Source organism: Ambystoma mexicanum, chromosome 7q (assembly GCF_040938575.1).
Source record: "Ambystoma mexicanum isolate Mex_15411 chromosome 7q, UKY_AmexF1_1, whole genome shotgun sequence".
NCBI classification, from domain to species: domain Eukaryota; kingdom Metazoa; phylum Chordata; class Amphibia; order Caudata; family Ambystomatidae; genus Ambystoma; species Ambystoma mexicanum.
Window position 1 is genome coordinate 809,673,637 of NC_090941.1, and position 26,140 is coordinate 809,699,776.

Sequence of the window (26,140 nt, forward strand, 5' to 3'; positions counted from 1 at the left end):
GATCTCAGTATTCGGTGTAGAGCGGGGGTGCACAACTGATTTTAGAAGAGGGCCAAATGTACCTTACATGCTCCCTTTAGTGGAGCGAAAAGTGTAAATGTGAGAGGAGCCGTGAGTGGTGCGAGGGGCAGTAGGCAGGGTGGGGACTTGCCAAGAGGGTTTATCAACCCTCAATTTTTATTGAACACATGGAAAAAGACCAAAGACTATGCCCCATGGTCGCTGCCCCACAACCAAATACTGTGCCTGTGGCCACCATGCCCAAACCAAACACTTTGCCCCATGGACCACCATACCCCAAACAAACACTATGCACCATGGCCACCACCCCTACTGAGACACTGTGCCCTATAGCCAATAGTCCCACACTATGCCCCATGGCCACCACCCCACGCCAAACACTAGGCCCCATGGCCACCATGTCCCGACCAAACACTATGCCCCATGGCCACCACCCCATACAGACACTGTGCCCTATAGCCCACATCCCCACACTATGCCCCATGGCCACCACCCTAAACCAAACACTATGCCCCATGGCCACCATGTCCCGACCAAACACTATGCTCCATGGCCACCACCCCATACAGACAATGTGCCCCATAGCCCACATCCCAATACTATGCCCCATGGCCACCACCCCAAACCAAACACTATGCCCCATGACCACCATGTCCCGACCAAACACTATGCTCCATGGCCACCACCCCATACAGACAATGTGCCCCATAGCCCACATCCCCACATTATGCCCCATGGCCACCACCCCAAACCAAACACTATGCCCATGGCCACCATGTCCCGACCAAACACTATGCCCCATGTAGGGATGTAACGGTATAACGGTATACCGTTAAAGATACCGTGAACCACTTAATTGAACAATAATAACCGTGACATTGTTTATACCGTTATACTGTTCATACCGTAAAGTGTGCTTTTCAATCTGATTTGGAAAGGCTGCAGTAAGCAAGTGCTGCGCAGTCTTGGTCTTGCACTGTTGGATGTGCCGTCTGCCAAGTAGTTTCAGTTGGAGCAGTTTTTAATGCCGTTCCATAAACCACACGTGCCTGACACAAAATCCATATGTTATTAATAGGAAGAAAAGATACAGTGCCAGGAAGGAAAAGGGTTTACTTTGGGTTGGCGGCTTTGGGGTTTATATATTTATAATGGATAATGTTCTCTAAACATATGGCAATGGGGGATTTCCCTGGTTCTATCATTGAATTTACATATAATAAGTCACACTGCGAAATTCACTCATCTCTGTGGGTATTCCCTGCTGCCATACCAAAGGGTAACATGTCCGTGATTACTGAACACCTTTTGGCCCACAAGTAAACTAAAGGCTGTAACGTAAAGAGAGCGCATCTGTGTGTGTGTGTGTCTGTGTGTGTATATGCGCACAAGCGTATACTACCATCAGCCTCCATTGATCGGTGGCATGCAGGTTATCAAGATGGCAACATGTTCATCTTCACCAGTAGCCAGTGGGGGAGCATAAAGCCTAAATGACCACTTAAGTAAAGCTATTCAGTTTGCTTTGCCAGTTGCAGCAGGGCTCCCCCCCTCCTCCTCTCTACACGTGTGTTTGTGTTTGGTGGAAGCAAGGCATTTCAGTGGAAAGTATGTTGAAAAGCCCAATTCTGGCCCTGGGTGCCTGGTTTTGTTTGTGATGCTAAATCTGTCAATTTATGACCTTTTAGAAAATATTTGTTAAGATTAGTTAACTCCACCTGCTATACCGCGATAACCATGATATACCGTCATTTCGCAAGAAGGTTATCGTACCGTCATAAAACTAATACCGTGACACCCCTAGCCCCATGGCCACCACCCCATATAGACTGTGCCCCATAGCCGAACATCCCCACACTAGGCCCAATCGCCTCCACCCCACAACCAAATATTGTGCCACATAGCCTGCACCTCCGCACTATGCCCCATGGCCTTTGCCCCCATCCAAACACTATGCCCCTAAACAGAGTGACCAGTGGGCTGCATCAGCGAATAGAGCATTTTCACAAAAACAGTGAGCTAAATGGCACTGGCACCAACAAATTAAATTGTCTTCATCCCGGGTTCACTACTAACTAAAGTGTGCGATCCTGATTAAATCATTTAATCAGACTGTGCCTTGTCTGCAACTCTGCAAGTGATTCACTTCATAGCTTATGTTAACATAGCATGCTTTCATAAAAAACAAATCCTAATGACTATAGAGTTGCTGCATATGTTATAATAGTGCAATTTAGGTATTTTTCTCAAGAAAGTTATTTGCCACTTGGCTTAATTATGCTATTCTAAAGTCACTTCCATTGTACCTCCAAGTACCAAAAGTAGATGCTGCTTTTTGCAACGTCCTTTTCTGTGAAGTCTCTTCTGTTGGTGCAATCCATTGGCATGTGTAAAATGCCATCTGTCACTAAGGTTACCAAAAGAAGTGGACGGGGGTCACGTGTGAAAGAGGCTGTATGAATGGAATCGCGCACAATGCATTAGGGGGCTGTGGGGAGTAGCAGGACTTTTTTTTGTGCCTCGCCCCAACCCACTCTTGCAATGCTGGATGCTCCCCTGCACACCCCTCAAACCTCAAGCACACACACAACGAAAAAGAACGCAAGGGCGCCCACACTTACTGACGCGGGGGATGCCATTACAGGTACAGAAAGACGTGCTGGTGCCTGATCAACGTGCTGCAGCTGGCATGGCAAGGCTGAAATGCCTTCCGGCAACATGCCACGCCACGGCAGCCCCAGTGCTGGCCTCTATTGGTGGAGCGCGTGCACTATGTGCCTCGTAAGAGCCACGTAGTAAATGTAGTCCACCAAAAGCAGGTCAGTATTTTCCTGGCCCGCCAACTCGAAAAAAGACTTTCCTAATGGAAGGCGGCCGTTGCTGCTTGTGGACCACTATCCATTAGGAAATTCTCTCATCCTGGCGGGCCAGGAAAAGCAAAATGCTGAGCCGCACTTGGACCGCGGGCCGTATGCTGTGCACCCGTGGTGTACAGATACTAATGGTCATATATGAAGTAAAATATGGGTGTAGCAAAAAGGCTTGATACCACTGAGCTCATTGCCAGAAATAAGGAGGGTACATAGGGACATGAGGGCGGGACTTGGGCGGTACTTAGGCGGAACCCGCTCTCCCAACGCTTCCTCACCTGTATCATTTTAAGAGATCGAGATACAGAGAGAGTTAGAGAGAGAGAGAGAGAGAGAGAGAGAGTCAGATTTCATAAGTTAATACAGCAAGATAAAAAGATCAAGAGGAAGTAATGAGAGGCACAGAAATTAGGAAACAACGTTGTAAAGATATGAGAAAGGAAGACCGTAATGATCATACAGTGACCATATTGAAACAGACATGTGTTTGCGTCTGTGTGTGCGCGCGTGTGTGTGTGTGCACCCACAAGTGACATAGACCAGTGAGTTTCCTTCTCTGACACAGACCGCTCTTAGACAGATAACAGCGCTGGGTATGGGACAAGGCAAAGAACACAGGGTAGGGTCAGTTCAATAAGGGCAGAGTGGTGCACTGTGGCAAGGATCCATGACGAAACTAAAAGTAGGGAGGGCAAGGGACAGGATCAGGTAAAGGCCAGAAAAGATGCAGCAAGCCAACGCAGGTGGCATGGGAAAAGCAGTGACACACCAAATTTTAGCATAGTGAAAATAGAAGATTGCGTGGGGAGCAGATCAGGGAGAATGGAAAGGAGCACAGAGCTATAAGGAAGGGCTCAAGTTTGGGAGCACAGTGGGGTGCGATAGAACATAGGGACAAAATGGTGTACAAGGGTCAGGTTAGGGAGCACAAGTAGACGGGAAAAGGATCCGATACTGTAAGGGTGTCGAAGAAGGAAGCTGACACAAGGGTGGGATATTGGTGGTTAAAAACGTGTATGTATAGTAAAAATAAACTCGTACTATCCCTATCTTCTAAGAGTGGTTTCCTCGCCTCAAACTAATATTAAAAGATCTGTCAGAATGTCTGTTGAAATCAAACGCCACTGTCCTGCGTCACAACCTACCTCTATCCCTTACACTACAACTAAAGAATAATCTAACTGAAAGTACCTCTTCCAGGTATTTGGTGGGTGTTACCAAAATGTTCTCGTGCACAAGGATGCCAGGGGGAATTACTCCCTTCCCTTGGCTAGTGGTTCCAACAAAACCCTTGTACCAGGACCAGGAGAATGGCTCCCTTTTCCTGGTATTGGTCCACACACTCAAATATAGGTCACAACAAGCAAAGGGAAATACCTCCCTTCACCTGGTGTTTCTTGAGGGTATTCTGTGGTTTTTCCGACAGTAATTACTTCAAAGTAATTTACTTCAAAAAACACTTCAAATTATGCAAGGGGTTCTGGGTTAAGGGGATAAAAGGTTTGGGGAGGCACTTGGGGTACAGGTACTAATGCTGGGAAAGTGGGGGCTGAGGGATGCCCCCAAATGAAACATCTGAAGTGATTTTTTTCAAAGTTATTACTTCAAAGTAATTACTGTTGGAAAAAGGTAATGGAACCTTCTTGAGTATATTCAAAGGGCTTCAGTTTCTTCACCAGGTCCCTTCTCCTCATGTTTGAGAGTTCTTTTCCATAATTCACAACAAAGCCAGGGGGAATGACTCCCTTTCCCTGGCGTCTCTTGAGTATATTTTACCACTCCCTCACGATATTAGCAAAGTCCCAAATCCTTATCGGGGTTTCAGTGGACTGCTCTCTGCCAAGGCAACAAGGATGCGTTCCTCAGTTGCTCAGTTCACTTATGTTGGGGTCCCAGTCCCTTTTCTGGTGGTCAGTGGGCTTATTGCTGCCACGGCGACGAGGAAGTTCTCCTCAGATGCTCGATTCACTTTTCCCAATACTTCGGTTGTCACTAATGAACCAAGGGAGAACCGCTCAGACCCGCCTCTCTTCCACGCCTGTGTCCATCCGGATCTCTCAAACCTCCCGTTACATTATTTGGGACTTCAGTACAACCACCGGGCTTCCTGAGACTATGGTGCATCTATCCAACTCTTGTGCTTTTCTCGTCTACCTCTGCATGCACTGCTGTACTACTCAGTTTTATTTTCCAATTTCATGATCGGGTCCACTCCAGCTGGACCCACAGAGAACTCCCTCAGCGATTTGCCAGCGTCCTCTACTCTTCGGTATCTCTGGTCAGCCGACTGGATTTGAAACTTCCGCTCTGGATGGTTTCCACATGATTTTCTGTTGCCTCTCTCCCGACTGGACTTGACAAGCCCTTTAGTCCATCGTCTCTTATTATACATTGTTGCCAGTCCTGCACTGGTGCATTATCAAAATCCTTTGTTTCTTTTGACACATTGATCTCCATGCCTCCTCGGGCCACCTCGTACCAGTACTAGCACAGTCGATAATCTTCTTGTCTTCTGTACTCTTCGTCATCCTAGTACTTTCTATGTTGGCTGTATCCCATGTAATACAATAATACATTTTCATTTTATATATTTATTGGATATTTGCAAGGCGCCTATACAACAAATGGTGTTTCGAGGCGCCAAAGACAAAAGGAGGGTGAAGGGGGAACAAGAGAGAGAGATACAAGAACGGTTCTACTAGGCATTGTGACATTTGGATCGTGCAAGGGAGGAGGGGGGGGGTGAGTACCGGCCTGTGCAAAAACGAAGTTCTAAAATGGGAAGGGAAAAGAGTGAAGGGGCGAAGTGCAAGTGCTAAGGGGAGGCCAGAGGGCAAGTGTCAGGAAATGCAGGGGAGGGCGGTGGGACTGGAGCCTTGTAGTACTCGGAGGCAACCAGGCAGGCAGCCACTGAGGCAGAAGTAGGTATTAGCACAGGAGGGGGAGAGTGGAGGAGGAGAAAAGAAGGGTCTTGAGGAGCTTCCGGAACTTAAGGAGATCCATCTCAAGCCAGAGAGGGGCAGGGAGACCATTCCAGAGGGAGGCTCCTGTGGAGGAGAGACATCTACCACCCCACTCTTTGCTTAGAGAAATGTCTGATTCACAGAGTTAGAGCTAGAAGACCGAAGGTCTCTAGCAGGGAGGTATTTAGGGAGAAAGAGTTGGGTGTAGCGGGGTCCCAGGCCCCAGAATGCCTTATGGATGATGCAGAGGGTCTTGAATTTGATCCTAGCAGCAACCGGGAGCCAGCAGAGAGAAAATAGAGCTGAGAAATGCAGTCCATGGGCTTGAGGCCAAGAATAGGTCTCACAGTCTTATTCTGGATTAGTTGAACGGGACACAGGGAGGATGAAGGAAGATTGAGGAAGAGGTTGTTACTGTAGTCAAGCCTAGAGAGGACAAGAGGTCTGGAGACATTGAGTTCTGGGAGACAGTTAGGAAAGGAACAATGCCTCTGAGGAGGTGCAGCTAATAGTGTGTCTGCTTGGCAAGGTCGACAATGTGAGGAGAGAAGGAGAGAGAGGAATCAAAGATGACACCAACATTTTTTGCCTCATAAGAAGATAGGGCGCCCATAGAGGGTGGCCAGAGGGAGGAAGGGAAGGAAGGAAGGTGGGAGCTGAGGTCCCAATGAAAAGGATCTCAGTCTTACTGGCATTAAGGCAGCAATCATTGGCAGTGCACCATGTCTGAATGACTGTCAGACAGTCAGGAATGGAAGAGGCGGAAGGGGAGGGAAGCTTGAAGGAGGTGTGTTGTCTGTATCACACTGGAAGTGAGGGGAGAAAGAATAGATCAAGTGGGCAAGGTAGCTGTTGAAAAGCCACGGCGAGAGGATAGAGCCTTGAAGGATGCCGTAGGTGGAGAGTGCGACAGGGGAAAGAAAGGGCCCAGTTGAACCTGGAAAGGTTGGCTAGGAAGGAGGTCAACCAATCCAATGCCAGGCCCGTGATGCCGAGGGTGTCAAGGAGCCATTTTGACAGGCTGGCAAGATTGACTGTGTCAAAGGCATAAGAAAGATCCAGGAGGATAAGAACAGAAGGACAGTTAGAGTCAAAATTAGAGAGAAAGTCATCACGGGTGTTCAGGAGAGCAGTTCCCGTGCCTCTGGCAGCTCTGAAGCCAGACTGGTGGTCGTTGAGACAGCCAACAGATCCGGTATGTTGGGTCAGTTGGGAGAGGACAAGAGTCTCCAGGAGTTTGCACAGGAAGGGGTTAATTGAGATGGGGCAGTAGTCAGCAGGGCGAGGGGTCAGATGAGGGCTTTTTAAGGAGGAGATGCACAAGGGAGTTCTTGAGGGAAGGAGCTGTTGGCAAAGGAGTGGTTACTGAAATCAGCCAGGCAAAGTGCAAGGGTGGCAATGTTGTCCTTGATAGTTTCCGAAGGAGCATGGGAGCACCTGTTTGGAGGAGACTTTCAGAGAGAGGACAAGTGCTGTGGGAGAGAAGGATGAGAGAAGTAGTGAAGGGGAGAGGGGAGTCAAGGGAGGCATGAGAGCTGGGGAAAGAAGAGGGAGGGTGGTAGAGGAGAGTGAGGACAGAATGTACTGGATTTTGGAAAGGAAGTGGGAGGCCAGGGAGATACAGAGGGTCAGAAATGGCAGGAGAGATGTGGAGACTGCAGAAGGATTGGCGAGTTACTTACAGATTTTAAACTGTTCGCCAGAGTTGTTGGTGGCCCCGGAACTGCAGGCTTGGATGTGAGCCCTCTTTTTCGAGCGAATGGTGAGTCTATGTTGCCTTTGGAGTAGGCGACAGGCAACTGTCAGCGGATGCGTCTGATTCCTGCCACTTCTGCTCAGCCACTCTGCACTTGGTAGTAAGGTCGGAGTCATACCAGGTGTTGCGCTCGGAGGCGGGCTTCATTCGGATTCTCATGACAGGGGCAAGGAAATCCAGGGTTTTGGTGATAGAAAGGTGAAGATTTGCAAGTGCAGAGTCAGTATGGGACTCCGTGGCAGGAGTGGGAGGGGGAATGAAGATTGCAGAAACTGACACTGGCTTCATCGGTCAAATGGCGGAGAAGGAGACAGGCAGTGCAGGCCAAACTTTAGCAGGGGAACCCAAGAGATCCAGAAGATAAGACGGGAGGGAATGGTCCAACCTGGAGAGAAGTGTAGTGAGCAGGTTGGAGATCGGAATGTCTGTGGAGATGAGAGCATCCAAGGTATGTCCGGCAAAGTGCGTCAGACCGGAGGGATGAATGGTGAGGGGAAAGAATGTCACAGAGGTTGCGGAATAGTCCAGTGGTCACCTCAGAAGAGTCAAGATGACTACTGAAGTCACAGTGGAGGAGAAATTTAGAGGTAGAGGCAAGAAGGGAAGAGGTGAGGTCAGAGCACTCAGAGAGGAAGAGGGCTACTGGGCAGGGGTCCTGTAGATGGCGGTGAGAGTCAGCGAAAGGGTTGGAGAGACACAGAGTCTGCAGACGAGGCATTCAAAGGAGAAGTAGGACTGAGTGGGCATGATCGCGGCAGGGATCCAGTCAGGGAAGATCAAGGCCCCTCCACCTCCAGACCGGTTTGGCCTGGGCATGAAGAGGATCTTGTAATCCTCAGGCAGGAGTGTGTCAAAAGCATTGACAGAGCTGGGAGTGAACCATGCCTCAGTGAGGGTGAGAACATCAAGGTCAAAGTCGTCGAGAAGGAGACAGATATCGGGTGTGTTTGACAGCAGAGCGAGAGCTGAAGGTAGCTAGGTGGACCTGGATACCACCTGTCAAGGTCTTCTGAGGGGGGTACATGGACATGGTACACCCTACAGATGAGGAGAAGGGGCAGGGGGGGTAGCAGCTGAAGGAGTGGTGGGAGAAGGGAGGAAGTTCATGAGAGACAGCCGACACCTATCAAGAAGGAAAAGGTTGGGCTAAGAGCCCTGGGACATGACAATGCCATTGTGATAGACATTAATGATGCACATGGAGGATGAGAAGCCCGCCAAGAGTACTTCCTATCTGGTGCCTCGATTAATCGGAGATGATGAGAAAGGATTAGTTTACTCTCAAGCAAGTGGTTTGGAATGGAGGGGGTGTCGGTTAGGTAAGGTTGGGGTGTGATGGTCGTGAACGGGCTGTACCCTAGGTGATCGTCCATGTCCCCAGTGGGGAGTCCCTCCCCATCAGGTCCTCTCCCATTAACCCCTCTATCCGGTCCTCCCACATTAAACCACCCCTAGGGGGACTATTGAGTAGTGGCCGCACCTTTCTAGCTTCATGGGAAAGGGCTCCCCCATGGGGAGAAGTTTTGATACCTTGTGAATTGTCACAAAACACGTTAAGAGAAGAATTGGAAATAGGGAATACAGCAGGGAAGTTTCAAATGCACAGCAGAGGCTTGAGTGGGGAACAGGATATAATTAGGGAAAGTGCAAGCAGCAGAGGCCAGAGCAGAGTACAAGGCAGGGGCAGGGAAAGGTTCAAGAAGAGATATAGGTCAAAAACATGAGGTTGGAGCACAACACAGAGCAAAACATAGTGAAGAGCCGAGCAAAGGTAGAGTGAGGCACGAAGATGGGAGCATGAAAAGAAAACAAATTAAAGAAAGTAGGAGCTAGAATATGGAAGCGGTAAAGAAAAAAGGTGGGACCAAGGCTTGCATGTGAAGATATACGAGGAGCAGGACAGGATCATGGACAGTGCAGGGAACGGGTTAGAGTGGGGAGGCACTGCACATTTCTGAGACAGATGGGCGCAGAAGAATAAGTAGTGCAAGGACATTATCATTAACCACAATTTGGAGCAGAGAAAGCCTCACAGACAGAGCGGCTTTGGTGGAAGGGTGAAGGACAAGGTCTTAGAAAGGGATTGAGGATACAGTGAAGAGAGGAAATAACCCATGCATTCCTCTAAAAATATGAGCTACTCAAACCTACACTCAGTCACACATTGGAGATGTGAGCGGTTGGGAATAGGTAGGGCAAATCTCTTTACTTGACACACTATGTATTCCCTTCCCATACACATGGTTACGCATACAGTAACAAACGATTATTCCCATAGACACCTTCCAAAATATCAGGCCACTATGCAATCACATTCGCCAGGATGTCTGAAGTGAGCAATCTTCAGACATCTCCAAAACCTAGGCCATATTGTTGGATTAAAAAAGATAGACTACAAACTGGAAGGCGCAAATATGGCATCCAAGTAAAGCATAGCAGCAACGTTGTCAGATATTATACCCTTCGACTAACTTCTCAAGAAAATATGAGTCCTCTACGTTTTGTCTGTATCATCCAGTCTTTCTGGTACCTACTGACCTTATTTTAAAATAATACAAATCTGACTTCATAGGCAACCCCGATACATCAGTAAGAGTAGAGTAACCTCAACACAGATTATGGTGGCCTGCAGTGCATGTCATTGCAAAGAATGATTTTTTTCAAAAAGAAAGTCATTTACATTAAAAGGAAGGACATCACATTGCAATTGGTGTGTAAAATAAGAGATTGACCAAGAATATCAGTGATGTGAATGCCTATGAGAATACCAAAGGTATGTGTGAACCTTTGCATAGGAGTAAAAGTGCCTTTTTGTGGATGGCTTTGATTGAGTAGTGTCGATTGGCTGAAACCATTAGAGATGGGATGAAGACATTTACCAGGAAATTGTTGCATCCTTGTTTTTACGACTGAACCTTTACAGAAGGGCCATCAGTCCATGCAGAACGTGTCATGATGCCTTCTCAATAACCTGGCACCACATCTTTGAAGAAATGTACATACATCAAAAACAACTGACGTCCATGCACTTGTTAACTAGGAACATCTGCATAATTATACAAAACACACGCTACATAAGTCACCACAATTTAGGGAGCAGATACATGTCTTTTTTCTAAAAAAAAAAAAGTACAACAAAATCTTTCTTGCGCGACACAAGACAGTAACCTATTAACGTATATACAACACTGACAATTAAAGAACAAAACACACTGTAGTGGGGTTAGATTACAGCACTCTCCCGACATGCGTCAGCCCTGTTCGAAAACTACAGTGGGGATTGACGCAGTATAAAACATGTGTAGCATAGTTTAATGCAGCATTTTGTAGTAAGGAGGAGAATTTGTAACAAGTTCGATGATCATACAAATACCATAACCTCATCTGCTCCCTTTTCTTCATTATATACCTAGTCACTGCAGGACTTGGTGGCTAACACAAATCTTGCCAAACAAAACATTGTCTATGCTTCTGCTCTTATGACTGTCCTCTGCACAACAGATCGGCTTTAAGAATTTAAGATAAAGTTCCCCATGCAACGGGCACACACACACACAGCAGATGTTCAAGCGTGTTAAATAAACCTTCATTAAATATACACAATTCTTCCATTTCGAGGTATCCCTATACAAGCACCCGGACTGCAACATTAGCTGTTTTTGTCCTAACTCGATTATGAAAAGCATGTGCTGATTCATGATTCAGGTTGAAATAGGCCATGGAAATGTCTTATCTGAAAGCCATGTCTGGCAAAGAAAATGAACACTTACCGATGTTAATTTCATCATCAGTTTCTGCATCTCCAATGCACTCGAACTGAAAATCTTGTAGCGACTGGGAAAATTTCTGTACCGCCATAGAGAGATCTGCGGAAAGAAAATTAGGGAACAGTGTAAAAATTCTGATTGCAACTTCAGTTTGACCCATTCCAGATATAGAGATAGCAGCAGACCCACAAGCACATTTAGATCCAAATTTTCTATGCCGTCACTACCCTCCCTGTTCTGTGGTTAGTTATTTAACCAAAGTGTCTCCTCCTACCTCAACAACATACTTGAGCTATATAAACCCTGTCAGAGGGCTGTACCGGGAATTATAGGCCCTGAAGACTGAGTTAAAGGCCCAAACTTGAAATGTGTATCCCTGCCTTTGTTGATAATCCTTGGCAAAAATGCATTCCATCCCTTACATATCATTTGTGCATTTTCCCACTGCTGCCTCATCAATGCACGCTTCTCAATGCACCCCGGTGGGGCCATGTTACATATTATCTACTGGGTCATAGAGCGTGCAGCTGTGTGGCTTGCCTATTACTTGGATTTAAAAAAAAAAAACATGTCAATGTTGCACCAGCTTTGAAGAGATGGGTTGTCTTCTGGTCAGGTTAAGAGTCTGAACAAAAATCTTGTTGACAGTGCACTTCAGAGCCAACCATTAGTTTACTGGTGAAACGGTTACTAGGACATCACTGATTTGCAGCTAGCCTCCCACAACTGACTGACACTTGGACCCTGAGAGATATAAGCAATTTGGAGAAAAACATTCAATATTCAAGACTCCATACCATGCAACTCCCGCCCCCTCAATGAGAGGAGGACTTGGATAGTTACTATAGAATTCCGTGAACTCCACCTTTTCCGATAATCAGGCGGTCGCACTGTACTCCAGTTGCACTTGGGTCTCTCACTAATATGGACTGTGTTCTTCCCCAGTTACCTCCCCGTTGCCCTAAACCTCCCATCCTTCCACTATGCAGTGAACGCACAGTTTCTATAATCCAACACAAAAATATTACATATAAAATACAAAAATCAAATAAGTTATGCTAACAAGCGTAAGTCTGACTCCTAACAGGGATTCTCTACCTGCGATATAAAGCCGGGCTGCTGTGGATGGGGAGGCTGGTCAGATGCAATCTCAAACTGTCCCGACTAATTTAGGATGATGCGGTTTCTTCCAAAAACATTTTGAGCAAATAGATACACATTGCAACAATGGTATAAAAGTCATGTGAAAAAACAGGGGCTACTGTTCGAATGGGCACGAAAAGAAGATTGTCAAAAAACGTCAGTAGAGGAGTTTGAAATGTATATGTTAGAGGAATAGCATTAATGATCCAATTTAACAAGTAGTAATGATAATATAACTCGCTGAGCTATTCCTCCACTACTTTCCTCTGCATCACAGGACACTTTGCTGAGCAGCTGCTATATTTTTGAAATGCAGAACTCACTTTAAAATGGTGGATCTGTCCTGGAAGTAGATGCGCGCACAGGCGTATGCCTTATTTTGGGAGGCACCATTCCAGCAGGGGCCTGGGTTTTGCGTAAGCGCCATGTAAGGTCCTGCATAAGCATTTCAACACAACGCTATCTTCCTCAATCTATCCTGAAGTGTTTCAAAGATAAACATTAGCATTTGCTTGAGCAAGTAAATTGTATTTTAAGAAACAGGAATAGGTTCAAGTAAATCTGCCATCATTGTTTGAGCATTTTAGCTTAATCCTATGGAACATTTTTAGTGCCAGGTACAATAAATACTGTGTCAGAACTGACAGCACGTGTCTCCCACCTAACAGATGTGGCTGGCGCGAGCACTGATTACCAAACATGGCAATCACACTACCAGGACTTTGAAGGAGAATTTAGAATGAAGTGGCGTGCACAAGGGTCACTCTTCACTATTCATGGTGTCAAGCGGGACCAATATGCCATGAATTACCAAGATGCACCTCTGCAAGCTTTGACGTATCTACGATAAACTACTCTCAGGGACTGGTAGATTAGGAAATAGACGTGTCTGCCATAGTAAAATGGTGTTGATCAGCGTATGAATTATATGCTCAAATTTGCCATGAAAGATATTGAGTCTTCTTATTCTTTAAAAGTCACTCAAAAAGCAGCCAGAAGTCCAATATAACTGGAAGATGCAGTAATGCTCAGTCAGTTTGATACACATGGATGATACTCTACTGTGTGGTCAGGTTTACCTGCATGATGCGGTTCTGCTCGGTCTGATATGCAAAGATGATATGGTGGAGCTCAGTCTAGATCAGGTGTCTGCAACCATTGGCTCTCCTGATGTTTTGGACTACCATGCCCACCATCCCTAACCAGGAGAGTCAATAGTCAGATTTCAAGGGAATGATGGCCTGAAACATCTGGAGAGCCATATATAGTATAGCCATATATGTAGACCCCTGGTCTAGATGATACTATACTACAAACATGGATGATACAGTATTGGTCAGTCTGATATACATGGATGATGTACAGACCACCCAAGATGATACTATATTCCAAATATGGATGATATGGTATTGTCAGTCTGATATACATGGATGATGTACTGCCTAGTCTAGAGGATACTGTACTGCAAACATTGATACGTATTGCACAGTCTCATATACATGAATGATACTGTACTGCTCGGTCTGTTATCCATGCATGGTGCAATTCGTTTCGGTCTGATATGCAAAGATGATGTGGAGTTGCTCAGTCAAGATGATACTGTACTGCTCGGCCGGACATACCTGGATGATGTGGTACTGCTCAGTCTAGAGAATACTATCCTACAAACATGGACGATACAGTACTTCTCAGTTTAGAGGATACTGTACTGCAAACATGGTTGATAATATACTGTTCAGACTGATTGTTGTAATTGTTTATTCATTTATAGTGCACACCGTGCCCATAGGCATCTGGGCGCAGACCAGGTTACATATGACAGGACATCAAAGTACACAAAAATACAATATACAGATATTTTCATGTATATTCAGGAGAAAAAGAGCTGTCAATGTGCATATATACAAAGGAATAGATTCCTTGGTTACTGTTTCAAATATAGGTGTAGTCTGCAGTGAAATGTACCAGGAAACAATCAAGGGGGTCATCAGTCTAGGGAGTGTAGCCACTTCTTGGCATTGGTCTTAAAGCAATGGAACGGAGCTATGGCTCTTAATGAGTCAGGGATATAGTTCCATAGTTGTGCAGCCAGGACTGGGAAGCTGGCACCTCCTGTTTTTCTTATATACAAAGATCATGCTGTACACCTCAGTTTGACATACACAAATCATGTCTTACTATCATTCATGTCAAAAGGCACTTACTTTGTGTAATATCACCCTGATTAGGGAGCCAGCCAATCAGGTGGCTTGGATCGCGGACTGAAACCCGCAATCTCAGTCCGCATTCCCTGCTGTCTGGCAGCCAGTGCCCCCTGCCGTCATCTTCCCTCGACCGTCCGTCCCCATTTATTTGTTTGTTTCTCCATTCCCACCCTGCCACATACCTCATTTTGGCTGCAGCACCTTCCTCTTGGCTCCCGGAGGCCACCATGGAAAGGGAAGAGAGCTCTGTATGGAGCCCCGCCTTCCCTTTGCAAGGGTTTCCATAGTGGCCATCTTTGAATAGTATTTTCCTTTGACAGTCAGGGCGCCGTTAGGTGTTCCGTTCCCGGCAGGGACATACTTTCAATTAACCCAGTCCCAGCATTTGGGACGGGTGATAATGGCATAAACCCCCTTTCCAAGTGCTGGAACGGGGGGGTGGGGGGATAACAGCCCGGTGCCCTCGTTGTAGGTCCTCACTTTGCTAGGGCCTACAACTCAGGCTGGCGGGCCGTTAACTCCCGATCCAGCCCTTGGAAAGGGGGATTAATGCCACATTAATTAAGGGGACAAATGGGCCACTGGCGACTTGTCCCAACTCTAAAAGATGATTATCTAATCCTTGACAGGACACAAAACCTAACACATGGTCCATGGGAAGCTGTGCACAAAGGCATTGCTTACAAAGCGTGGATCAGACAACCCTTATGACAATTCTGACATGGGATGCTCATCCTTCTTATTAGTCACAAAAAGATGGCATGCGTGTTGCACACTCACTCACAGGAACGGAACCACCATAACATAGTGTCTCTGCCCTCAACACGGACCAGAAAAACCAAGCACACATGCCTTATGCAACCTGTGTGGCCAAATTACCCGGAACCTCAAAGTAAGTTTTATAAAATGTGGTGTGGCCCAATCAGTGGAATTAAGGGTGCCCTACTTCTGCTCTGCAGAGCTCGACCTATGTCAAGAGTTTCATTTTCTGGTCTCTTGCGGTCTCTAATACACAGATACATTCCCAATAGTCGCCATATTCCTAGACCTCTGTCAACACTCACACTGGCACTCAGGCTGCAATCTGGTGGACTAATATAACAGGCCCAAGATGGGAGCAGGGGGCAAGTGAGAGGCACCCAACACCATTGCGCTGGACCGCACCTGACAGATTACTGCGGCCACTACTCAAATCACATCCTAATGCTCACAATATAGCAAAAGCGACACACGTGCAGCGCCAATTCGGAGCAACCCCCACCCTACACCTACTACCCACAACATATGTGCAGTATTTTAACATATTAAAACCAGACTTCTAAACAATAAATGTGTATGTCAGTGCGGGAAGCTAGGATTTAAAAACTTCACAAAATATTGACAGCTATAATGGTTGTGCCTAGAGAAGCTTTGAGGTACAGCTCTGCGTTTCCAATGTCCCTAATCAATTTTAGATGCATATATTTATTTATTTGTACATTTATAAAGCACACGAAGCCCAGAGGCATCTAGGCGCTAATCTCAAGAAGGTGGTTACAAGTTATTTTGAAGCTTCAATAACATACATTTACACAATAGGTACACAGATAAGTGACATTCAACACTTACACGCTGAGTTAGCAGCCAATGATGACAATAACTAGATCAAAAGAAAAGGAAGCTAGCAGAACAAGCATTACATCTAAGGATCCTTGTTTAGGTTTGGCAGTACGGCACTTAATATCCTGACCAGAAGCAATGCACAAGCACACCCATTTAATCAAAGCAAAGAGGATACTTTCCTTTCTTGGAGATGGTGACCAAGCCCCAATAAGCAGCATAATTTGCTTTTTGGCTCAGACTCAAAGAAACATCAGGAAAGGCAATCTTGTGATGTAGCGTCTTTCTCAACTAACTTCTCAGACAAAACCAAGGTTTCCCTGACAAGGAAGCAATGCTTCCCTCCCCCAGATATCCAGGGACGATCTGCAATAACAATAATGACCAACTAAACAGACCTACATCTGAGAGATAATTTACAAATCAGACTCAGGTGGATTAGAAATACAGAAGCCTAGTCTACTCCTTAATCTTTTGCCAGCTTTAAGGGCATCTATCCAACATGGCTGTAAAAAGAAGGCAACAGATGAATTGTTATCCCGAACCGTACTTAGCAAGAACTTGAAAAGGGATGTGCTTATTGCTAAGGGGCTTTGTCCATTATTTAACATTGGCTAAAACACTCTTCAGTAGGCTATGAAAAATAGCATTACTATGCTTTTAGTTCGTGCTTGGGTGTCCGATTCCTCATGCTTCTAAGGTCTGTAATAGGTCAACGCAATGGTACTCACTTTGATGGAGCTCTGATGCCTCTCTGCCAGTATTCAAACCCGTTACTGAAGCAAGTGTTTAACTACCTGGCCAGTCATATCTGATGGTTTGTAGGTAGTAATGAAAAATGTTGCTAAAACAAGTGCAAATTGATAGAAACTGTCCTCATTATTCTGGTCAACCAACCCACAACACACAAGTGCGTATGCACACAGAAATATGCATGCGCGCACACGCATACACACACACAATGGCAAGGTGGTAGTAAGAACTAGCATAAATGTTTACTGAACATAAGCATAATCACGAGGCACATTTGTCTGACAGAAACACATTATTAATTCACTAGCTGTTCCCGGCGTTCTAACTAACGTCGTTCCAGCATATCTTAAGGTCAATATCGGTCGGTATTTCATAGGGTCACTTCTGTCTCCCTTCTTAAATATCAAAATTACCACTGATTGTGTCCAGGAAGGGGCACAGGCAATCCTACAGATAAGGGTTGTACCGGCCACTTTTACTCCCTAAAAATAGGGAAAAAACTGACAAAAAATAAAAATAGGGAGTAAAAATACTCCCAACAAAAATGGGAAACCGACACATTGGAGCATGCCCCCTGTTCTCATCCACACAGCTTCATGGATGTGCTTGGACCAGTAGAACACGCAGTGCCACAAGAATAAAGTGTTCTAGTCTTACTGCCTGAAGAGGTACACATGTATCTTTTTAGTGTGCATGAATAACTTGTTGCTAGGAAATATCTATTACAAAACATTTCTATTTTACAGTGGTAACACATTTATACTCGCTTATAAAATACTACCTTTCAGAATGGGACTTACTTTTTTACTACCATAAAAATCATTTTACTCCAAACTTTAAAAAAATGGGGAGTAAAATACTCCCACTTCTAAATCTTATCTGGAGTACTCAGAGTAGTTCCCTGTGACTTATTAATGGTCATTGAAAAAAAAGGCTAATGTCTTCTTTTTACTTTGAAAGGCATATTTGTATCAGATGGAATGAGAGGTCTGCACGGTATAACAACAGTATCCAAGTTTAATCCATTGATTACACAGGCCTCTATGATGTTTCTTTGTAGACACGCAATTGTCAACCGTGTTACATTGCAGAGTCCCCTGATGGCATAAGATTGCGTAGTAGCATAATTACAGCACCTACTTTTGGTTTTCGCTCGTGAGGAGGCATTCGTCCTTCAGCGTTTCGCTAACCGTGCTCATTCCGTTTGTTCAAATGATTGATAGCTGTTGTTGAAATGAAAGGTGCACTTTGCCATGACACCAGAGGGCAACCTAACACTGATAAATTGCATCAGCTGAGTACCGAAACATACCTACGCATTTTATATATACAGAATACATGGGGTTTCTGTCAAGGAGCGTGTTGCGATTGTGTTGTTTATCTTTCTTCCTGGATTCAAGTCTTCGAGTTTCATCCAACTCAGCCATTGTAACTAATGACACAGAGTTTCCCAATGAAGACTCCTCACTGAATGGAAACCCAGGGTACCCATGGAATCCCTCCCAGTATCACACGCCTGGCTTCCTCTGATTAATGTGGTACTAGGACAGTGCAGAGCACTAACAGGAGAGCCAATGAGCAGATGGATGTAGCACGAATCACAAGGAAGGAGGATTCCAAACAATGATAAGGTGAGGACAGGTGCAATTGGTATTCCACAGAGAACAGTGGAGCCTCCTGAAGAGCAGCAGGCTAAATTCCCATGCAGAGCAACATGACAAGGCAAAGGGCAGACCAAAGTAAACGTGAGCCAAGGATGGAGAAAAACCAAGGAAGTTAGGAAGAACTCCGGGTAGGCACAGGAAAGGCTAGGTAGGAGAGACAAGGGCTTAGACACAAGCAGGAGCAGCAACAGAAGTCAGGAGCACAGGACCCAAACATCCAGAGTGTTGAGATGCAAAGAGCACTTCCAGGGGTCGGCTTTTACGGCTTCCGATTGCAGTGGTGTGGACGTGTCACCACATTTGCCGGAACACCAGGCAGACGCCAGAGAACAATGGCATGGGGCCGGGTCACCATTTGAACGCGGCAGAATGAACATGAAGGATACAAAGTGCCCCGTAGCGTTTTGGGGATCATTCTGTCATCAAGGTTGCCTGCGAGTAAGTCTCCATATCGCCCCCCGCGTGGAGCTGCCATCCGGGACACTGGCATCAATCGACCACAGGTAATTGCCCCGACGTATGATAGGTTTCACTGGAGCAAATTATATCTGGGTGTGCGAGCACAGTGCACAAAGTGCTTGACAGATTTTCAGGGAATGATACATTTCTTGATGTGTGATAAACATAGTTTACATAAAAGTAAAATCCTAAGGAGAGTTTTCTACTTCTCAATGTGGAACAGGAAGGAGGTTAGTGTGACGGCGTGGGATCGAATAACCCAAAGTGTGGCTACTACATCCAAAATGCGAGTGACACAGAGTCACTTCTGGGACCAGGCCAGACTCAAAGCGCACTGACGGGCGACAGCAGCGTGAGGCCCAGAAAGTCTCTACAGGGAACGGGCCGACTTTGGTGTAAACCAGCCACAGGGAACCATACAGGTCAGCTACAAGAGGCCGGCATGGGTAAACATGTAAAGACCCATACTAATCCCGAGGCTCCCTTAACAGTCGGGATGGAAATCCCTACATAGATTACACTCAGAAGGAGATACCACCAAATGCAGTACAGCTGCCAACAATATTACTAAAAGAAATGAGACAAAACAATCCTGCTTTCCGCAAAGAATCGAGATTTCATACCAAGGGTCTAGGAAAGGCAGATTCCAAGCCTAATCTCGAAAAGCCGCTGCAACCCACAACAATAGAGGAGTGAAAGCATCATGGGTCTGAGGGTCATCTATAAACCCAAGTGACGCGAGTAGGGAATTGAGCGAGGATAGGCCAGGGAGCAGGTAGTGGAAGATAAAAGAGGCCAAACTGTTAAATTGTGCCTTCCGGATGTCTTCCAAGGAACAAGACGCCGAGACCGAGCAGGAAGAGCACTGGGCCTATTTAAAGGACACAAGAGTACGCTGTGAGGGGGAGAACCCATCCTTATCTGCTTCCCCGTGAGAAGTATGGTCAGGAAGACTCGGACTGAAATGAAGCAATAATAGTTCTGCAGTTTTTATTTTTGGTGCAGAAAGAGATTTTTATTTCTTTTGTTTTGCTCAATTAATTCAATTTTTTGGATCAAAACAACAACCTCTGCCCCTCTGTCCCACAGTTAGTCGTTCCCCTTCATTCAGGAAATAATGGCAATTTAAATAACCAAATTAATTTTTTTCAAACAATATTGGGGAGAAATAGGATTCGGCCTCAAGGGAACTCCTAATGCCAATTAAATGAAGTTGTGTATTCCTCTTCTATTTCAATTTTATAATATCATTATTTGTATGATTCTTTGATAAAGCGAGACATTGTGCTCTCTGAAATAAAAGCTTCTACCATGAACCTAAGCCTTTAGAATAAGTTGGTTAGTGCACAACACTTTAGAGTTGAATTTGTCCTATGTTACGCCAATATTTTTCTCTGATGCCAGCATTTGTCAAAGGTTCCAGAGAAAAAGTGCATTCTTTTGTTTTAGAATTCATTCTCAGAATGGTTTTGTCTTTTTGATTTGGACAACCAATGAGAATGCGTATATCCATATTGAGGAGGGTTGTATTTGTTTCTCTAAAACAGTTATTCGTGTTTGCTTTTATACATGTAGACGTGTGTGTATGCTATGAATGTATACATTAGGGAGAAAACAGATGGCAGGATGCATTTCTTTTCGATAGACAAGCTGTCTGTTTTCATGTGGAATATCGTGGATGATTTGCCCAGCAGTGAAAGCTAGGGGAACACCTTTAATTTCTTGATTTATTATTTTAAGTAAAACAGAACATGCAAATTAAAAACAGCCTGTTATTTGTCCTATATTTTGTTGTGGAATTGTGTGGAGGTGCAATTTGATCAGTGATATTTCTCCATTAAAAAAATAATCAAATGTTATAAATGCGGATATATTCCATAGCTAAAAGTCATTATATGTTCATTGTAAATCATCCAATGTTCTGCTTGCCAGCCAATCATACGTGTATCTGCACATTTTATGGTTACATCTCTTCTCCCCATCATAATAAATACAAAGGAAAATACAAAGACCGGCACAGATTTGATTTAGCCTCCCTACAGCGTTCCAAGCAATCACTGCAGTTCTACAGAAGGCCTGTCAGGCAACAAGTCAAACTCTCCATGTAACGGAGTAAGCTTCATACAATAATGAAACTCCATGGGGGAGCAGCAGTTACACTGCTATCTGCTGGGCATGATGCAGTACAGGAAAAATCACCCAAAAAAGCAATAGATGGGTAGTGGAGGAAACCAGGAAACACAAAAGGGCTTCAATGCATTCACCTCCCACTCTTTAATGAAGTCCGGTTGAAGAAAATTCAGCATACTTTGGGGTGGAGTTTCAAAACAGTTTCCATGCCAATAAAGTCAACACCATAGCAAGCAGCCCCAATGATGCTAGTCATCAGCTGAATAGCTTTATCTCACTTTATCTCCTGTGGCGTGCATTTACAGGTCCTAAACCGAAATCCCTGTCACCTGAAAAGCTGCATTAAACATTGCCACCAAAAATGGCTCTTTGCTTTGCTTTCCCTGGCACATGTGTGGCAAGCATTTGAACATTTCACCAAGAACAGCTCTGCGTTTACTTTTCTTTCATCTGAATACCAAAAAGGTATGCACTACATCCAAAAACGGCCTTGTCTTGCTGTTAATTCACATGAGGGGCAAGGATTTCAATGTTGAAACCCGACACAGCATTTGTTTTCCCCAACACTGCAAATGGAAAAAACGGCTTAGCTTTTGCTTTTATTCCATGTCAAATCAAAGAACCCTGTGCAGGGGGCCTACCCCTCCGTATCAATGGACCAACAGAAAATGCAAACTCATTCAAAAAGGACAAATGAAAGAATCCCATGACCTGCAGAACAGCATTTCAAACGTTAGATGAAAAACGGCTTGCACATGTGTGAAATAAAGAAAACTGACTTTTAAAAGCCACAGCGAAAGGATAGCTTTGCTCGTACAGAAAATGTCAGTGAAATATCTTGTGGGTGGGATGTTGACTAAAGCCATGTACATTATGTTTTCCCCCACAATACTTCAATCACCTTGTAAGAGGTTCAGAATACCAGAAAAAAAAACAGTTTTTGGGCTCAGGCACAAAACTCAATTGAAAGCCTTGCCTCCCACTTGAAGTCGCACCTATAAGTGAACTAGTCCGCAATGACATGTGATGTGACTGAGGGCATCATAATTCCCTGCTCTGCCAGATTGGAAGGCAGTACTATGATGGAGGACAAGGAAAGCAAGTGTGGCTAGAGCTTGACCAGCAAGTTTGAGTTCCTCCTACACCCACTACTAGGACAAACTGACAAACTTCAAAGGGTGTAATAAAAATCTTTGGTCACCGGCTGAGCCAGAGGTGGACAGTTTGCTGTGGGGGATGAAGCACAGCCCTCCCATATGTGACAGATCCTCCAAATTGATATTAAAGTATTAATTCATTTTAGGCATTTTTTGCAGCACTCAGAATAAGAATTAATTTTGTTTTCTGCTATTTTTCCATGTGATTTCCAGGCAGTTGCTTAAAGACTAAGTGCATGTTCCTAGGACTTTGGACTGAACTGGCCAGTAAAGACTAGTTTCTGGCCAATTTAAAAATGTGACAAGCATGAGATTATGAACATGCTTAATCATTTGCACAGTTATAACGGTTGTATATTTTATAAAAAGGACAAATGTGCCAAAGGGCCATGCTACTTTGCACAGAATTGGCGATCGGCTTACCTAATTCCCTATCACTAACTGAAACTGCATATATATTTCTTACAGCAGTGGCTAGTATAAATATGAAGTTAGGAAACATAACTCGGTTTTGCCAAAAAGTTGACCAGAGAAACAAAGAACTGTAATAAATGCCAAACAGACAGATGGTGTTCCCTCCCCTAGAACAATGATTCCAGGGGGTGGGAAGGGAAATGGTAGGCTGTCCTATCCCAGGGTAGGAGTAATTATAGAGCACTCCCCCTAGATTGTAAAGTGAATGATGTCATTTGGGCTATAGAAGGGGGGACTGTACTGCACAAAAGACACAAAAGAATTTGAGGAGACAGGAGAAGGAGGACGGAGAGGAGGCAGCTGAACCATCCCAAGGAGAGTGCAGAGAACAGACCCTTTGCCTAGATGTCCAGAGTGTCCTGAGATCCAGCTGGCTTTGCAGAATCCCAAACCAAGTCTTCCTTTGTTAGTAGCAGATAGCCCCATTGAAAATCCCATTGAAAGTCTTAAATTGCCAATATTGTTCATTCACCTTTCCATAGATTAATCTGGATTAGCCTGTGTGTGTTAACATATTCCTTTAATAAATCGTTCAGTTGTCTATATAACTCCCTAGTAACGTTTTGAAGTAAATCAATTAATTCCCCCATTGAAATTCACATTCAGAATTGTTGCCATTAGAAACCAACAATCTTGTTCAGTGTTTTTATTAATTATTCTAGTCATTAAAGTATAGCCTCAACAGAATTAGTCTCCGGGTAACTGAAAATCGAATTTGCCTGTATATTGTGTGAATTTCCCCCATGAACTCCTAATCTGCTCTGTCCTATTGAAAACCCCAAATCGTAGTGCCATTGAGAGCAATCCCTTTTGCCTAGAATCCCATCTGTTATGTGCTTCTGTCCTTGTCTTTGAAAACCGATTTCCGATTTTTAATGCTAAACCCTTTCCTTAGCTCCCTGTCATTGTAAAACCTGTGTAAAACGAATTTCCATTTGCCGTTTGTATTTCTTCCTTTTGCATTTGCTCTCTCCCCAAAATTGATTTTCCTACCTCATTTCCAGGTTGTTCTGTGTACTGATTAGTAGTCTATAAGCTTCCCTATATCCTCAAGTGTGGCAACACGAATGTCCTTTTATTCTGTCCCCTAGCAGTTGTGAGTAGCAATGAAAGTAATAAGCAAAATCTGATTCTGCCGTCTTGCTCCAAAAACGGGTTTTAATTTTCCTTTTCTGACTTCCCATCTTGGGGTGATGGGCTTTATTCCAAATCCGATTTTTCTCTCTCTATCCTTACTCCGTGGCACTGCCTTCCATTCAAAGGAATTAAGTTTAGCTAATGTTTGGGGGTGAGTGTTGCGAGAGGGAGTGCTAAACCTTGATGCTATCACTTGGTTAAAAACTGTTCTTTTTCCTGTTTTGCCATTAACGATCCGTGTAAACTTTGTTAGGATTTCCGAACCAATTGTTCTCTAGTAATCATTGCATTTGTGTTGCCACCTGTTGTATTTTGAATAATTTTTCCTTTTTCATTAAATAATAAATGAATACATATCTTATTGATACACACCGGCCTGGTTCCCAGTCCATTGTGACATGTGGGGGTTTGTGAAGGTTGGGTGCGAGACGGGTTGGGGGCCTACTCAAATAAAAGAACCTGTGGTTTATTAAAAGCCCAGAATATAACAGCAGTTTAAAGGTTCTGTGATGCTGTACCTAGCCTTTGATGGCAACCATGGAATACAAGACTCCACCTGGCATATGGTGCTCGTAGGTGTACTGGGCATAGGATAGTAGTACTCAAGGATCTGACAAGGTTCATGGCATATGATGGAATAACCTGGGGATATAAGGTTCTTAGGTAGACACAGGATTATTGTATGTGAACATGTGAAAGGCTGTAGCAGGTCATACCATGGCTTTACCTGAGGTTCCGTCTGGCATACAAGGTAAGCTTCTGGCATATGCTCACTAAACTGCTCACACTGGCACATAAAGCCCTCTATGGGACGTTTACCCATTGTATTAAGCAAGGAGGCAGATGGCGACTGTCTTCCCGGCCCCAAAGCTCATTCACCTGCAATACTGGGTTCATTGGTCACTTTAAACGCTCAAGAGCCAGCAGCAGATGTGCTGTTCTGGCCTCTGAACTCTGGAATCCTCTCCCCGCAGAGGTTTGTGAGACTAACAATTGTTCTGCAAAAATCAGGAACCCTGTCTTTTTTCACCCGTTTCCCTCGTCTCTTCACTGGTTGATATTGGTCCAGCACTTAGGTTGAGACTTGTTAGGTTGTAGTGCCTCAAATCGAAGGAAACTTTAAACTTTCCAAACCCCACCTGCCATATGATGCGCACAGTTAGCATGAACGCCCTGACTGAGATATGCTTGCTGTAGCTTTCCATAGGAGGTTCTACCTGGGCATGGAAGTCTCTAGCTGGGCACATGATGGGTGTCTCTGGACATACGAGGATGTGCGTGCAATTATTGTGTAGTACTGTAGAATGTGAGGTTGCTATTGGACAATTATGTTAGTACCTGTGCACGTGACGCTTTAACTGGCATATGATGGCTGTATCTGGGCATATGAGGTTTCACTTGGGCCGACACGGCTTGAACTTGCTGTATGATTGGACTACCTGGGCAGGTGAGATGAATATGCAAATGTGGTGCCATACCTATCTGAGGATGTAGTGGAGCAAAGAATGATGGATGTCCTGGGCACATGTTTTCTGTAGCATGCATGACCTACGATACTGCACCTGTTATGTGACATATGCACAGGGAACTAGGAGTTTGGTATTCACAGCTGTACCTGGGAACACAAGGCTTTACATCGGCATTCAAGGCTGCACCTGAACATATGACAGCTGCACCTGGCCATACGATGGCTGTAGCTTGTCCTAGGATACTGCACCTGTTATGAGATGTATGCATGGGGGAACTATGAGGCTGTACCTGTGCCTGGGTGTACGGTGGGCAGGACCTGGAAACAGGAGGCTTTACTTTGGCATTCAAGGCTGTCCCTGGACATATGACGGCTTCACCCGGCCATACGATGGCTGTAGCTTGTCCTATGATACTGCACCCGTTATAAGATGTATGCATGGGGGAACTATGAGGCTGTACCTGTGCCTGGGTGTACGGAGGGCAGGACCTGGAAACAGGAGGCTTTACTTTGGCATTCAAGGCTGTCCCTGGACATATGACGGCTTCACCCGGCCATACGATGGCTGTAGCTTG

At 44.9% G+C, this 26,140-nt stretch overlaps 1 protein-coding gene across 2 annotated transcripts in view; it reads right to left on the reverse strand.

Annotated features, from left to right (window-relative positions):
- The window catches only part of ARHGAP42 (Rho GTPase activating protein 42), a 979,121-nt gene that overhangs the window by 659,500 nt on the left and 293,481 nt on the right, over positions 1-26,140 (reverse strand). For both annotated transcript variants that reach the window (XM_069639111.1, XM_069639110.1), the window contains exon 2: positions 11,381-11,476. In XM_069639111.1, coding sequence (XP_069495212.1) covers positions 11,381-11,476 — 96 coding nt within the window. The remainder of the gene's footprint in view (positions 1-11,380; positions 11,477-26,140) is intronic.